General features: G+C 37.9%; 1 protein-coding gene across 3 annotated transcripts in view; it reads left to right on the top strand.

Moving 5' to 3' along the window:
* LOC138060889 (selenocysteine insertion sequence-binding protein 2-like) overlaps window positions 1-15,761 on the top strand; it is a 28,235-nt gene extending 12,474 nt beyond the window's left edge. For 2 of the 3 annotated variants that reach the window (XM_068926549.1, XM_068926550.1), the window contains exons 9-19: window positions 1,868-1,969; window positions 3,272-3,391; window positions 4,527-4,659; window positions 6,976-7,145; window positions 8,789-8,927; window positions 9,188-9,335; window positions 10,659-10,879; window positions 11,653-11,807; window positions 12,615-12,816; window positions 13,573-13,678; window positions 14,762-15,072. In XM_068926549.1, the coding sequence (XP_068782650.1) occupies window positions 1,868-1,969; window positions 3,272-3,391; window positions 4,527-4,659; window positions 6,976-7,145; window positions 8,789-8,927; window positions 9,188-9,335; window positions 10,659-10,879; window positions 11,653-11,807; window positions 12,615-12,816; window positions 13,573-13,678; window positions 14,762-14,840 (1,575 nt within the window). In that variant the 3' untranslated portion in view covers window positions 14,841-15,072. Of the gene's footprint in view, window positions 1-1,867; window positions 1,970-3,271; window positions 3,392-4,526; window positions 4,660-6,975; window positions 7,146-8,788; window positions 8,928-9,187; window positions 9,336-10,658; window positions 10,880-11,652; window positions 11,808-12,614; window positions 12,817-13,572; window positions 13,679-14,761; window positions 15,073-15,659 lie in introns of those variants that run through there. The other variant, XM_068926551.1, reaches the window with a different exon arrangement.
* Window positions 15,762-16,268: the final 507 nt, after the last annotated feature.

The following is a 16,268-nucleotide window of genomic DNA, read 5'->3' on the forward strand; positions in this document are numbered from 1 at the left end:
TGCACCAAAATCCATGAAGTGGATGCAATATCTGTTGTGGCAGTGGGGGGACAGCTTTCAAGAGCTCCTGGTTTTCTGGGAATACTCACCAGGGTGAAAAAGGAGTGAAGTGCTTGTATGATACTCTTGAAATAGAAGACCATAAGAGGATTGTACCCATGGAGTTTCTTGGGATACAGGGGATTGAAGAAAGTTTTGCTATGTGCGGAAGCTCACTAGAGTAATGAATTGGATTGCTTGCTAGTTTTATAAAAATCACTAATTTATAGAACCTGTTAAGGAGCATAAAGTCATGCACGTGGGGAAAAGTAATCCTTTCTTTATGTACACAGTGATGGCTCTGAACTCGGTATTTTCCCTCAGGAAAGAGGTTTTGAAGTTATTGATAATCAGGTCAGGGCTGGTAATACTGATCAAGCAGGCAAATAGCGTTAGGAATTGTTAGGAAAGTAGAAAAGAAAATGTAAAATATTATGACCACCTAAAAATCCAGGACGTGTCTGATCCAAATAAAGCCTAGATTCTGTTTTCTTGTCTGCTCCCCACTCTTTAAAATTATACATATACACATACACTAAAATAGATGCATGAAAGGCTCCAGAAATGATCAAAGGTGTGAAACACTTTACATATCAGAAAGGACTGAATAAACTAGGATTTCTTGGTCTGTAAAATTGATGAGTAAAGGAATCAGAGGTTACAAGAAAGTAAAAATTATTTACTTTTTCTCGTAATTTTGTTTGATGTCCCGTCGTTGTTACGGGTGATGAGAACAAATAAAAGGAGGTGTTAAATCACACTGAGTGCTAGATTTTAGCTGTTCATTGTTACAGGATGTTGCAAATGCTGGAAATGTATGTGAATTCAAAAACTGCTTGGACAAACTGAAATAAAAATTTACTCCGCTGAGGGCTTTTTAAATCCACATATTACCTTTGGTTCAAGAAGTCCCTAAGCCAGAAGAGTGTGAATTCATTTTCCCTTTCTTGCATTCTTCTTTTAGTATACTTACAAGCTTCTCTCAAAATTAGGACATCGAGTTAAGGTATGACTGCTCTGACTCAGCCTGTCTGTGTCTTGTGCGAAACTTTATTAGCATGGGCTACTTAATTAAGATTTTTAGACTGCAGAAGAAGTGTTGGTATGCTCAGTAGTATTGCAACACAGCTAAAAAGTGCAAGGAGAAACAAGAAACAATCAAACAAGAACGACTCTGGTGGATCAGTCATTGTTGACTGAGGTACTGAGCTCCTGGATGCAAGGTGGCCAGTGCAGAGCAAGCTCCAGCCTGTCTGTACCGGTGGTTTAGTTAATCCATGATCTGGATAATGTATCCAGTGCTAGTAAAATTTACTCATGTATCCAAGTGTACATAATCACTTGAGTGATTTCTACAGTATTTCTGCAGTATTTCCATAGTGCAGTCAAGAGTTATGACCCTTTTGCCTACTCTTTTGTTCTTCACCACTTGCACGTTTAAGGCAAGATTGCACAGCTGGAGACTGTACTAGGAAAAGAGCGGAAGTGGTTTACAAGGCTTTTAAACGGTCTGAAAAACACTCCTTTAGGAGCCATTTAAGTCTAGATTGACAGCAATAACAAGCTGCTGTTGGAAGCATTTTTGAGTAACTCTTTCATCCCTGAATTAGCTATTGCTGCCTCGTAGGTGACTATTAATCATTGTAGTGCTGATTGCAGTTGGTGACAGACTCAGCTTCATGAATTTTTTGTATAGTAAAACAAATTGTGATGAGTGTTTGATAAGAAGCGTGGAGGAGAACATTTAAACATAGGAATAATTCAGTTTTAGGAATTTGAAGTTGATAGTTCTTATAAAAAACAGTATCTTATCTTTTTTTTTGTTTAGGATGCTGAAGAGTTTCCTGATCTGGCAGCTGCTTCTGATAGGAGAAACCGGCTAGGATCTCAGAAGTCATCATTTTCCCCTGCTGTCAGAAAGCAGTCTAAAGTGAGTAATTTTATGACTTTACCTGAATAGCCAGAAAATAAGCAGGAAAAAGTTGCAAATTTTAAATGAAACCAAAGGTGGAATTCATCTGAATAAGTGTAGATGCCTGTGATCGGGGCCTGTGCCTATGCCAGTCACCTTAGGTACTCAGTGCACAGTGAAGAGCTAGTCAGTGTAGTCGGTATCCATGTCACTCTGAAAGAGATGCCTGTTTGGTCTGTGAACTGCTCCCTAAACCCTGGACAGCTGACTCATATGTAGGCACCTACACTGTAGACACTTGAAGTTAGGTGAGATGAATTCTGTTTCTGTGGTTTTTCTTCCTACAGGTAATGTTTTGGTTTAATTTTGCATTTCATAATTGTATTGTGCATATAATTATGTTTCTAGGGCATCTGAATGGTGTAACGGTTCAATGTCAAACTGTACAAGGGTAAGAACTTGTGAGTCGGACATTGAATCCATGCCAAATGCAAGCTATTACATTAAAACTATCCCAACGCTCTGCATGTTAAAAAAGAGGTAAAAGGAACATGAATCTCCACAGAAGCATTAAAAATCTAAGATTTTTTTTCTTTTAATATAAATGCTACTCGTACATGAATCCCAAGGATCGAGACTATGACTACTCTTTCAAATCAAAGAAAATAACAGAAATAAAAATGGAGTTCCAGGTTTCTGTTTCTTTGAAAGTAGCTTTGCTGCTAGAAATTTTTGTCCCTTGGTTTTGTTTCACTGTGAATATTGCCGGTTTAAAAAAAGAAAAAAAACTTTGTTTGCTTTGCTTGGGGCAATAAATTGCATTGACAGGGACAAACGAGCAGGAAAAGGGATGCTGATTGCTCAAACCAGCTTTACTATAAAGAAAGTGTAATGCAGACCTACCCTTTAAGTGAGATAAACCTTTTAACTTTGTAAGCTTAAGTGGAATGACCTCTCAAAACATACCTAAATTGTAGAGGCCTGCTATCATTAAGACACTCGTACTCTTCTGTAATAAATATTTGAGGAGGAAGCTGCCTTGCTGTCCCCCACCTCCACCCCACCCTCCCAAATCTGAAAAAAGAAGGGAAAGCAAAAGTCTCACTAACCAGTACAGCAGCCAATAAACAGTTGTATTTTTAGAAGAATCTTGTTGCTCGCTACTTCAGACCTGGATCGTATCTTTAAACCCCTTTTACTGTAGATAGTCTGAGTAATACGTTTCCTTTGAATTCAGTGGTGTCTTTGCTTTCCCCTTTTATGTATATCTTTAAATATTTTCTCTTCCTTCTGATCACCTTTTGTCTCTAAATTTCAAAGGTCCATCTGCCCGAAGAGTCTTGTGATAGTTATTTTCCCAAGCTGGATGGAATGCCCACGGTGGATGGAATGTCAGGGAAGCAAGCTACATCTGTTGCATTAGAAAGAAAGAAAATACAGGTAAACTAAATTCATATTTGAAAATAAGATGACAACCCAAAATGACAAAGGCTCAACTAGCACGTTTACATGTAAGACCTAAGTGCAAGCATGGCTGTAGGCATACTTTGTCACTGAGATAAGCGACAAGTTCCTCTTGATTGGGAACGCTCCGTGGTAGTAATTGCTAGGCCCAAGTTTCAGTGTTGCAGTTTTTAGGGAAAAATATTAGCTTTTCATTAAATGCAAGTTTCAGGTATTGGGAATTATTGTTTCTTATGTCCTATTTGATCATGACGCAAGTCCCATCCACGTGAGTGAGTAGGTTATCACATAGCTCTGATGCAAGATGAGGTGCTGGGCGTGGGAGGAGGAAGTCACATCTCTTAACTCCATTGTAACAGAAGCTGTAATGAATTGAACCTCCGTGATAAGGCTTCTAAAAGTAAATCTGTGAGTCGTTTCCTTAGCGTGTTATGCAGTCGTAGCTTGCCCTTTCTGAGTCTTTGCTAGACTATGCATATGTCATAGCATGGATAGTCTGGTTTTAACTTCTAGTCTGAAATATGACTCTTTTTTTATAATCTGAATTATTGAATGTGGTGTCAAGTGTCGGACACTACTTTTACCTTCTCTTCAAAGCAGACAGAAAGGTTACTGTTAATTTTATCAAGAGATGGTGCTTAAAGGAAGAGTTAATGACCTCTCTTTTCTAAAAGACATCAAAGATGATGTATATACATAGCAGTCACGTGCCCTAGAAGATTCACAGAGTACCCAAGATTCTGCTATACTTTTAACACAACTTTGCCATTCCAGTAAGCCTTTTTTTCTTTTTCAAAGATAGGTGGCAGCTGGATCAAAGTAGCAGCCTGACGTGAAGCAACTATTTTAATAAACACTTGATATTCTTATGCTTTATCCCAGTAGTTGGTAAAAACAATTCAAATAATTTACTCTTACTTTTGGACTTTTTTTTTTTTTTTCGCATTAAAGTCGATGTATATTTAAAGATCAAAATACTTTGATTTAATTAAGTTAAAAATCAAAAAGTATTCTGTGTGAATATATTAAGAGTGTATTATATACCAAACAAAATGCAATCTTTTACATCCTGAAATGGAGAATGTTCCTAATCTGTGTTGAACTTGTTCAGGAAACATCCAAGAACAGTGGTAAGAAGAGTCAAATTCCCGTGCAGTTGGATTTGGGTGGCATGTTGGCAGTCTTGGAGCAGAAACAGCAAACGGGGAAGTCAAAACAGTCTTCTAAACCTGTGGTGTTTTCAGGTATTGGTTATGTTTAGAAGTCCTATCTTTCAACTAGCATTGCTTTTAAGTGTTCAAACCTTACCTGTGGCCTGATTTCTGATACGTAGTGATCTCTGAATATGCCGGTGGGAGCAGAGTTCATATGATGCAAAAGAAAATCAAAGTTTAAAAAAAGCATGAAAGTCTGAAGTGTTTAGAGGAAAAATTGAGGAAAGAAAAATCTTCAGGACACTGAATTGTGAAAGAATTCCTTGTGTAACTCTTGAGAGGTAATTGAAAGTTAGCTTTGAGGGAAATATTTGTTTTTGGAGGTTTTCACCTTATCTTAAGTACATGTGCTGCTGTTGCAATGTGACCATGTGAAAAAGAGTCCATTTTTTAGCCTGGATCAGTTCAGTGATTTAGCTTGTAGTGCAGCCTAGCAAATAGTTGTGTTAGCAAAACTGAGGGTCTCGTTTTGCCGAGTAATAACGAAGGCTTTCTGAAGCTCCTCTTTGCTAAAGACCCCTAGAGCTGTAACTTCAGTGAAAAAGCATCTTTGCAGATACAGGGCTTATGGGAGAGTCGATCAGCCCAATCCAGAAGATGAGTTCTGTCATTCCTGATAACTTTGAAATAATTGCAGTTTAACAAAATTCCAGGTTTTGGTGATGGAGCGAATCCGTCAAGCCTTGTTGGTACATATCAAGGAAGCAGAAACAAATAGCTCACGTGTCTTTTGCATTATAAATCAAAATTTCATCGTGGCTATGTTAGTACAATTCGTTTTGCAAAACGAAACATGATGCTCTCTAGAATTTAACGATGACAAAACTTCTCTCGCTATTTTGATACTCTGGAAAGAAAGCTAGTCGCAGGAACATTCAACTCACAGTGTTTAATATGATAGTTGTCTGAGCTTTTAAAGAAAAAGCAGAAACTACAGAGCATCAGTGAGATTTGCCTTGGCTGAGAGAATTTGTAAGATGCTTTTTTATCGTTCTTCTGCAAATGAAGAAAATCTACAATTTTTTCATTGGAATCAATCAAATTTAGTGCTGCAGAGATGCCAGTAACCGGTTTTGCCGACGTGTAATATTATACAGTGTATGGATTGGCAAAAAAGACAGGGGAGCACAAATTTATGGGTCAGAATACCTGCTATCTAACCTTTAGTTGCTCATATCTGGAGCTGCTGCACAAGGGGAATTGATATGTGATGTTGGTATCCTGGAAGTATAAAGCAGATGTTACCTCAGCTTTATATTTTGTAATAATTCAGCGCACAGATTAAATCAGTGTGTACCTAAAAGTGAGTTTAGTTTATAAAATGGCATTGTACTGACCTGCGTAACCAGAAAAGAAACAAAATGAGCAAGAAAGGCAAGGAACGTGACTGCAGATGAAGTTATTTTCTTCCACTTAGTACTTCATTTAGTAAGTAATGCATAGATAGAAGAGCATAGGAAAGCAGTAGTTATTTGAATTCAAATTCAGTTTTGGAAATGCATCATTCATGCAAGATGGCATAAATTGCAAAAGCCATCAAGTTCAGGAACATAAGACCTCTGTGAATTTGAAGTGAACAGGTGGTATACACAGTGAAAGAAATATTGGGTGTTTAAGGGATGTATACTTATGTTTTGCTTCAAATCTAGTCATAGTTATGATTCTTTTTAGCCACCTATGCTCACATACTACACAACTGCTGTGGCAGTGTTCTCAGTTTGCATTTCTTAGAGTGAACCAAAAAAGAAAAGTTGCAGTGCAGCAGTTGTATGAAGTAAGCTGTAGTACTGTATGTAGTATTGCAGGATCACAGCATAAATACTTCGGAAGCGCTAAATGAAGATGGCTTAAGACAAACTGCCAGAAGCTTTGGGTGTTTTCTAGAGATGTGTCAAGGTCATTCCGCTGAAAAAATTCTCGTGCTGCAACTCAGTACGTACCTTAACACAGCGCAGAGTCTGACTGTAGTGGAGGAAATGCCACTACTAGGCACGGTGGAACATGGAGATTCCTGAAGGTTTATCAAGCTGAAATGGCTTGGTATTGAGGGTGGCTTGGAGTGCAGCGTTTTGCTGGATAATGCTTTTGAGATTGAGGGATAGAGCTCATGATTCTGGCAGTAGGATCCTGGTAGAGGACATGTCATTAATTTGGAAGGGAACAAACACTATCTTTAGTAAAGAATTCTGTTTAATGGCAGGCGATTTCGCCTATGAACACTCTAAATAGCAACGCAACAGAAATATGCTATGTTTATACTAGTCCTAATTCAGTTATTAAACTTGCTTTGGATTTTGGTTTAGGTATATGTTATAGTTGTCTGATGCAGACTTTCTTTTATCTCAGTTGGTGGTGCCATACCATTGCTTTCTAAAGAACCTGCTACAGCAACAAAAAATCACCGGTTAAACCAAGGAAAGATGCCTCATAACCCTTTGGATTCCAGCGCTCCTTTGGTAAAGAAAGGGAAGCAGAGAGAAGTCCCTAAAGCAAAGAGACCAACACCTCTTAAAAAGGTGCTCACGTTTTTGGCTGAGTTAGCATAATGAAGGCTAATGTAACTTCAGTATTCTTCTCTGAGTCTGTTTAAACCTCCTAGTTTCAAGATCTCCATCTTGGTTTCCACTTGTCTATAAATTCAACTCTAGCTTTCCTTGGTTTAAAAAAACAGGGAGGAGAGAAGGAGAGGAGTCTTACCCGACAGCATAAAAATTCTGCCCGAGATGCATTTCCTCACTTAAGTCACTTGACAGCTCAAGAACAGCCAGTGCAGAAGTGTGTTCAAATCGTTGATATAGGGGGATATCCCAAGAAACCTTTTGGGGTTTGGACAGAATGTGCTTATTTGCAGGACTGAGGGGAATGGAACAAGCGAAGGTAGTATGTAATGTATCTGTGCTCTTCCAAGCCAGAACTTCAGCTGATTCTCCAGCAACTAATGTTAGATCAACCTGAAGGTTTCTCTGGTCTCTCCCTCTTTGCCTATTCATGCTTCTTCCTGTCACGTCTTCTATACAGAGGATTTTACAGAGGATTTTGAGGTACCATTGATTTCATATCTAGCATTTTCCTTGCCCCAGGGATAACACTCCATCGCTAGGTCACTCTTCGTCTAGAAATATTCTTACGGAGCTGGTGGTTTAATGGTCATTCCGTGCTGCTTAGTTGAAGTTGAGGATGGAGCAACACAAAGCTGTAACAAATTCTGGGGGTCTCAGTAATTACCTTGTGCATTTTCGCTGTTATGTCTTTACACCATCTGTTTTCCAAAGTAAGTGCGAGAAGGGAAAGATGGGCTTTATCTGTGTAACGTCTGTGCTCTGAGTACGTTATTTTTGCTCTGTGTTCTTTGGCAAACGCAGATGGGGAAATTTACCTTTGTGGTTAGATTCTGTGGTGTGGTTCCTTGCAACGTTTGAGCAGATTAGCTGAGCTAGCTATGTATACAATAAGGGCTGCTTAGCCAGTTACAAAGCCAGGGAGGGAAGATGGTTTTCAAGAAACTGATAATTGCTTTTACCTACAGTAGCATATTTGGATCCAGCGTATGTCCTACTTTCCTTCCTTCTTCCGTGTACCATACATATTAGCTATCTCTTGTAATTTCTTCTCCTTTTCTTCAGTCTACAAGTTCAGAAACAGCAATCCAGTGCAGACTGAGTGTGGCTTTTTCGCCACAGGATAGGTGGGAAAGAGTAAAGCCTTAATTAAGCAAACTACAGTGTGTATGGTAGAGGACTGTGCATGCTTTAAGTATATATACGTGCTTGAGTGTTTGGCTGAATTGCTACAAATTGGCAATCTGAAGAAGAAAGGTAAAGAGAGAAACCTTTTCATCTGCTTCTCTGCAGTGAACCAATTTGTTGCTTTATCTCTGCCCTTGTAGCTGACGACTAGAAATGATTTTCTCCCCCTGGACGTTGGTAGTCAAGAAAAAAATTATTTCTGATGTACTTCTAGAAAATATGTTTCTCTCTCTGTGATTGTATTTTGAGGAGCTGTAAAATTTGTGTTTAAATTATAAAAATAAGTTGTAAACTTTGAATAATGGTGCTAAATTTCTTTATGTATGGTCTGTATGTAAACATTTGGTAGGAAAAACTGCTTTGTTGTCTATGTGGCATTGAATTGATTTCATTTCTTTTTTTTTTTTTTTAAGATTATTTTAAAAGAAAGAGAACAGCGAAAGCAGCAGCACCTGTTAGAACAGACAGCGATACCAAAAGATGGAGATAACATTTGTCAGACTGTAGAAAATACTACTGAAGATGAAACACTGCCACAGGATAGCCAAGCAGGTATTTTTCAAGAGAAGGCTAGAATGCAGTGTGTAGATGGAGATATGAGAGTGAGCGCACTTACTGCTTTCAGAAACGTGTACCAAAATACTACCAAAGAACGACTGTAATTTTAGAATTTTCCAAGAGTCAGTATGAGCTTATTGAGAATTTAGAACATGTCAAGGCTGATACTGCCTGTACTTTCTCAGTTAGTCTTGTTCACACATCAGCTTTTTGGTCTGTCTTTTAATTGAAATATCTTTATTTACACGTGATAGCTGTCCCTGTAACTCAAGTTGCTGTGGCTCAGAGTAACTCTGAAGGGTTTCCGGAGGGCTCAGGGATCGAGGATTCTACAGAAAGCTCTACAGCTTCAAAGCAGCTAAACTCCAGTCTTCCAAAAATCCACAGTAGGAGATTTAGAGAGTAAGTATTGATTTTTTTTTTTTTTTTTTTAATGATGTCTGTTTTTCCACAGTACCACAAGTATGGCATTTTCCAAACAGAATAACTTTAGTTGCATTCTGTGCAACACTAATTGGAGTTTGGGCTGAAGGTTCTAAATTTTATTTCCAGTTTTTCTGAAGGTTGGCACATAAAAGAAGAAACAATATGCAGAGAAATAATACTTGTAATTCTTACTTAAAAATATGAGTTCTTGAAGAGGAGACATTCCTTAGAGGCCATAGAAGGAAAAGGAGCTTCTCTTAAAGAATAAATACCTGATGTTAAATAAATGGAGTACCATTCAAGACTAAGAGAAGGACACCGTAATTACATTTAGTGTGTTCTTTGATTCTCTGCTGCCAGACCAAATGACAAAAATGTAAAGAATGAGACTAGCCAGATGATATTTTCATGTCATAGCTAGGCAGAGAAATAAAAGGAAGACTTACGAGTTATTTTGTACAAATACTTTAATTCTGTTTAAACAGATGTGTGTAAGCATGTTTCCTTACAAAAGAAAAAAAGTGCTCATTACTGTGTTTGAAGAGGTCAGAGATCCAGCATAGTGGTCATGATAGTTTATAACAGTTATTTTAGGTAAGCAGTGCTTTAACTTTTAATTATCCTCCCATAAAGGCACCACTGGTCTTTTCTGCAGTTCATGTTTGTAGTAAATGTTGATATTGATATAGCCATGTTTCTGTTGCTTTTCTGCAGTTGAGGTATCTTTTACTCTTTGAGAAATCTTCTCTATTGAACAATTATTTGTGTAGAAGATGTACTTGGGGAAAAATTAATTTGGAACCCTGATCTTTCCCAAGAAATGATAGAACGATGAAGGATTTGTTTTCTAGCCTTTCCTTATGAAAACCGCAAAGGTGTGGTCTAACACTAATGATAAGTGACATAGAACGAAAGACGAAAAATGCCAATCTGGGAAGGGGGAGTTGATTCAGATTTACCATTTTTATTGTAAGTAGCTGTGTATTTATAGAAATCCAGTTGAATTTTACAATTTGGTTGCCATATGTTGGATTTGCGTAGATCAAAATGAATGTCCTCAGAAAAATGCTGGAATATTGCCAAAAAAAAAAAAAGAAGTGAGGGGTGGTATAGTTTGTTATGGGAAGCAGTTGTTATAAGTAACAAACCTTTCTGTAACTTATCAACCACAGAAAAAAATCTGCAGTAAATTTCCATTTTCTTGTACATAACAAGCGTGTTTGGAGTAGGAATAGAAAAAACACAAAGATATATTTGTAATTTCAGAGTTTTTAACATTTAATTGATTCTTTCTCCCAGTTATTGCAGCCAGGTACTTAGTAAAGAAGTTGACAGCTGTGTGACAGATCTCCTAAAAGAACTGGTTCGTTTCCAAGATCGCCTGTATCAGAAAGACCCAGTAAAGGCCAAGATAAAACGCAGGCTTGTTATGGGCCTTAGAGAAGTTTTGAAACATCTGAGGCTGAAAAAACTGAAGTGTGTCATCATCTCTCCTAACTGTGAAAAGATCCAATCAAAAGGTAACGTTTGCTTAATGTTGCTTATGTTTGCTTAATAAAAGAAATGTAAAAAAGCAGACTCAGCAACATTATGGCAGCAGTATTATTATTGGAGGGCCTTATCTCGAGTAGCCTTTGAAACTCAGTCCTGTAAAGAGGCCTTCCTTGTTCAAATTGTTCACTGCTGTGCAGCTGAAGTGTGAACTGCATCAAGAATATGTAGATTGGAGAAATTATTTGAAACTAGGATCTGCTTGCCTATTGCTTTGCTGCGCAGCTAGCTGCACAAGTGGTTGCGCTGGCACAGGTGAGAGGAGACAAGAGTTACTGATGTCCGCTGTGCTGCCAGAAGTCCTCGGTATCAGGTTCTTCTGGGCCGTAGATTGGCAATAAGTTGTCAGTGATATGTTGTTTAAAATGTGTTTTGGTAGTTCTTGCCATTACTTTCTACCAACTTTTAAATCATCTCTAAACCATACAGGGGGTTTTTATACTCCTTTGCCTAGCTTTCTCATGCTATCACGCTGAACAGTGTTAGTAAATCCCATTGTTCCTCACATAACACAAAATATGGAGTAGTAGCAGTCTGAGGATACTGCTAATTAAGAAAAAAATGACAAATTCTCTTCTAGAAAAAGAGATCTAGCACTGTTATTGAGCTCCATGTGTTCATTTTTTATAAACTTTCAGAATGCCCCCATAATCTCCTAGTTTTTGCAGTCTTTTGAGAGTACCGTCTTTTGATGATGATCAGCTTGAATAGCGTTGTTTGTTAATTCTGTTGTCTGCTCCAGGTGGGTTGGATGAGACCCTACACAACATTATCGACTGTGCCTGTGAACAAAATATCCCCTTTGTCTTTGCCCTTAATCGCAAGGCCCTAGGCCGCTGTGTGAATAAAGCAGTGCCTGTGAGCGTGGTGGGAATTTTTAGCTATGATGGGGCTCAGGTAAGTTGCAAGATGTAGGTTCATGTTTTTCTTCAGCTTTACTTTTTACTTATTGAAAAAAATACAACTTAAGTTATGCCTTTAAGATTTGGTTTGTTTTGCTTTTGCACGCTTACACTTTCAAACCCACGTCAGTGGCTTATATAAAAATTTGATTAAAAATGTGCAGCTGCTCAGCACTATTCACGTAAGTAGTTTGGCCACCTTTTCCTGACTCCGTCTCCATCTCGATCTCTTTCCTGAAATTTTTCTTCAAAGAAAATTGATGTTTTTATAAATGCTTAGTTTGTTTTTAATATCTTTATGAATACTTACCTCTTTCTAGCATGTTGGTAGCCCATGGAGGCTTACAAACAGTCTCCTCGCAGAGTAGTGGAAAAGCTAAGGCCAAAAGTGAACATGGAAGATAATTTGAAAGATCACCACCTTCTGGTTAGCTGAATATCTGTTTGAATGAAATTTCAGGACAATGAGCTAGTCTTGAAAAGGGACGTACTATTTAGAAAACTGTTTTAAACGTTGCAGCATTCAGTTGTGTGGACAAAGCTACATCAGTTAGTTTTAAAATGTATTTCTTAAATTCTAATACTGCAGCAACGTATCCCTAGGCACATTTTCCTTTCACTCTTACTAACTAAAAACATGTTTTGGGTTTCGGCTGAACCATTTAACATGAGGCTTACTCTGTTGCTTGCCTGTATCCATAAATGTAATGTTCTGCATAAGAAGTGTTCATTATAGATTTTCATGGCGATGTTAAAACTTACTATATGGTTTAAGCGCTATTAATATTTTACATTTCCATAGGACCATTTTCATAGAATGGTACAGCTGACCACAGAGGCCAGGAAGGCATACAAAGATATGATAGCAGCTTTAGAGGAAGAAGCTGAAGGAGAACTAAGTGAAAAACCCTCCAGCATTTTAACTGCTGAATATGGAAAAAGTGGCTTATCAGAAACCAGTAAAACATCTTCCAGAGACTCTGATGAGGATGTACCAAATTATAGTGAGTATTTACTGCTTGATTTTTGGTTCAGTTTTTGTTTCACATCAAAGTTCTCTTCTAAAACACCATTTTCACTGAAACAAATGACATTTGATATGTTAGTGGTTAGTAAGGGGAGAACTCTGCTTTTCTGTGATTTTTTTTTTTCTTCATAATTTTATAAACCTGTGGTCAGGTCTGGCTGAGAAACTCTTAGAGAAGATCCCTCTGAAATCCCCTGATGGCACGTGGCACACACTGCTTTTTCTGAGGAGGTACTGAGGAGCTCCTTATTACTTCCTTTTAAAAAAAAAAAAAAATTCCTCTAAATAATTTTCTAGAACTACTCATTCTAGCGTTAAGTTTTGTGCTGAAGCTTGCTTGAGATGCATCTTCCTGTCCAAAAGTGTTCACACTATGTAAAGGCCTTCACCAAACAGTTATCACAGGTACTAGACAACTTAAAACTTGTTTGAAACCGTTGGAAAATTTTGAATTTTTGAAAGTTGGATCCACCTTCAGAGTTGGCCTTGCTTGAGCGGGAGGCTGGACCATGGGGTTGGACCAACAGACCTCGCTGGATCCCTTCTAGGCTAAAGTAGTGTTTCATTCTTCATCTGATGTCACATCTGAGAGGGGTATGTGCCTGTGTGCCCACTTTCTTCAGCGCTTACTTTGAGGAGGAAGTAGAGCATCAGTGTGAATTTTCATTTTAAGTTTTTCCTTGAGTAATATACTATAACTTTTTTTTTTCTTTTTCATTCTAATATTCTCTAGTTAAAATCTGGAAAAAAAAGCTTGAAGAAGAGTATAACCCATATGCCCTGGAATTGGAAAAGAATGCAACCACTGACGTGCTGGCATTGAATTCAGAAGAGCATCAGTAAATCCAGATTCAGTTCTATGGGGCTTTAAGTTTTTTTTTTTTTTATAGACCTGTAAATACTGAATTATCTAAAATTAAAGATCCAGGAAGAGAGAGGGCATAGCAAATTAAGATAATTTAAGAAATGTTTGAAGTCAGCTAAGTAAGCTGTTCTGACTCCTTTTAAGCAAAATGCACACTGGAGCACATGAGGCACTGACTAATTCTTTTAGGTTTCTGTGTACTTGGCTGATTACTATAGCAGACTATAACAAACAGTAAACAAATTGTCTTAACACAGAACCACTTGAACTGGCTTGGCGTACTGCTAATGGTTTAATGGACTTAGCATTGATTTGTTAGGGGTACCATATGCCAAAATAACTTTCTAGAAAGATGGTTTTCTTTGGGAAAGTGATTCTAAGAGCCAGTAGTTTGGGTCTTGGGTGTTTTGTTTTGTTTTTAAAAGTCTTGTTTAAACAACTTGAAACTTTTTTTTTTTTTTTTTTTTAAACATAAGGCTGGTAAGGTGGGCAGACTGGCATCAGTGTCGCTGTCTTCCAGTAAAAGCAAGAAATGCCTTTTAGGCAGGCAGCTTGATTTAAACTAATTAAGGAAAGCCATGATGACAGAATTCACAGTAAGCTCTTTCCCTGTGATACTTTACCCTTCTAGGGCATCATACAGCAGGTATAAGGGAGACAGCACGGACTACAAAGGCCTGAGAGCGCTGAACTCAAAAAACTCTGTTTAGGAATTTTATGAAGTCGCTAGGGTGAACAATGAGGATGTTTCTGCTCCCTGATGCTATTAAGACAAGTTTACTCTAGGTCTTGCCTTGAAGTTAGAGGATGTTGAAGGTCAGGAAAAAGGCCAGCCTGCTCTCCCTGCTTCTCCACTCCTCCCAACTCTTCTTTGCTTCAGTTTGGAGTTCTGTCATTGTATAACCATAAGAGTTTTTAGTCAATCTTTGTTTGCATCTAAGGGAAATTTTATATCTTATATAGGATAAAAACTTTGTAAAACTAAACATGCACATAACAGTGGTAGAGCGTATTAGAGGGAATTCTCTGTAGAAATACCATTGTTTATTGCTTGCAGACATCAAATGACAAGCCTAGAGAACTCCCTTTTCTGCAGTGGAGGATACTTGCATAAGAAGTTCTGTCAAGCATTCTGAAAGATGCGATTGGTGCCAGGTGCTACAGCCAGCCTCTCTGAAGTATGTTTGTAAATGCTTTACCACCTTTACCAGTTGTAGTGCAATACTTCAAAAAGTAGCTGCCCTGTGAAGCTAGAGGTGATATATATTTTTAAAAAAAACTCTAAATACTAAATTCAAAGTCCAAACAATTTTGTAGAATGTAAGAAAGATGTATAAAAATCTGCTATAATATATTGATTCGATAAAGTATGGTTGAAGTGCAATTCTTTGTGACCTAAAAGAAGTCAACTGTTCTGGTGGGCAGTTAATGGATATCTGGACTGTCAGTTTTGAGGAAGAACATCTTCCTTTAAAGAAAGAAAGTAAATAAGTGAACCACCATTGGGCTGAAATGCACAGTTGTTCACTGTTTGCAATCGTCTTTTGGCATTAGTTTCACCTAATCTTAAATGGAAATTAAGGATGAAAGATCTCACTGATGAAGGATGGTTTTGACTGGCAGGACATATCCTTGGTCCCAAGGTAGGTTGCTGTTTGTTGGCACTCATGCCACTGATGCACATTTAAAGCTGCTAAACCTTTTTTCCTAGTCACTGCATGGTAGCATGGAAGGGTAGTTGCTGGAGAGTGCGCGTCCTGGTGTTTGCTGTATTTATTTTCTGTACAGCTTTTGTCTTATCCTAGAGGAGCATTCAGAGCGACTTTGGAAGCGTTACAGCTTATACAGAATCTTAGCCACTTTCTAAGGAGAAGGTGAAGTAACTCCTTAAGGAATTCACTGTATGGGGTTATTGATCTGTTTACTAATTGTGTTAAACCAATGTTTTTTCATAGTGACTTGAGAGGCATTTAGTATATAAACTCCTACAGAAATGGTCTTGCACAGATTAAGAATGTGTGATGAAGCCCTGTTGCCATAACTGATTGATTGGCCCACACGTGTGTTCAAAGAAATGAAGATTAGAAAAAAGCCTGTGATCTACTTAATTACAGGTATAAAAAGCTTTGCTTTAGCCTTACTTCCTTTCTTGTTATGGCAGGTTTTACTGGTAAAAATTCTGCTAGTATATTATGGCTAGGTGCTCTGCTGCACCAGTCCTAAGTATCAGAGGGCCTCTGCTGCCTCAGGCAGTAAGAGAAATTGGTCTGTTTCCTTTTTTTTTGGTTGTTAACAATGAGGACAAAATGGAGCACATTAAGTTGAAGAAGAAACTAATTTAAAATTGAGGTAATACCAGAAAAGCTAATGGGGATAAAGTAGCATGATCTAACAAATGCAGCCACCCTGATTGTTAGCACCTTTTTTTTTTCTTCCTAGGGGTTCTCCAGCTCTACTAGGTTAGCATATGGATTGTCAGCAGTTTGTATGCCTTGTATGCCTTTGCAAAGTAGAGCTAAACAAAAAAAAAAGTGGCAACCAATTTCTATTACTTGTGATCCTTC

This window comes from Struthio camelus, chromosome Z (genome assembly GCF_040807025.1).
Source record: "Struthio camelus isolate bStrCam1 chromosome Z, bStrCam1.hap1, whole genome shotgun sequence".
Lineage (NCBI taxonomy): Eukaryota > Metazoa > Chordata > Aves > Struthioniformes > Struthionidae > Struthio > Struthio camelus.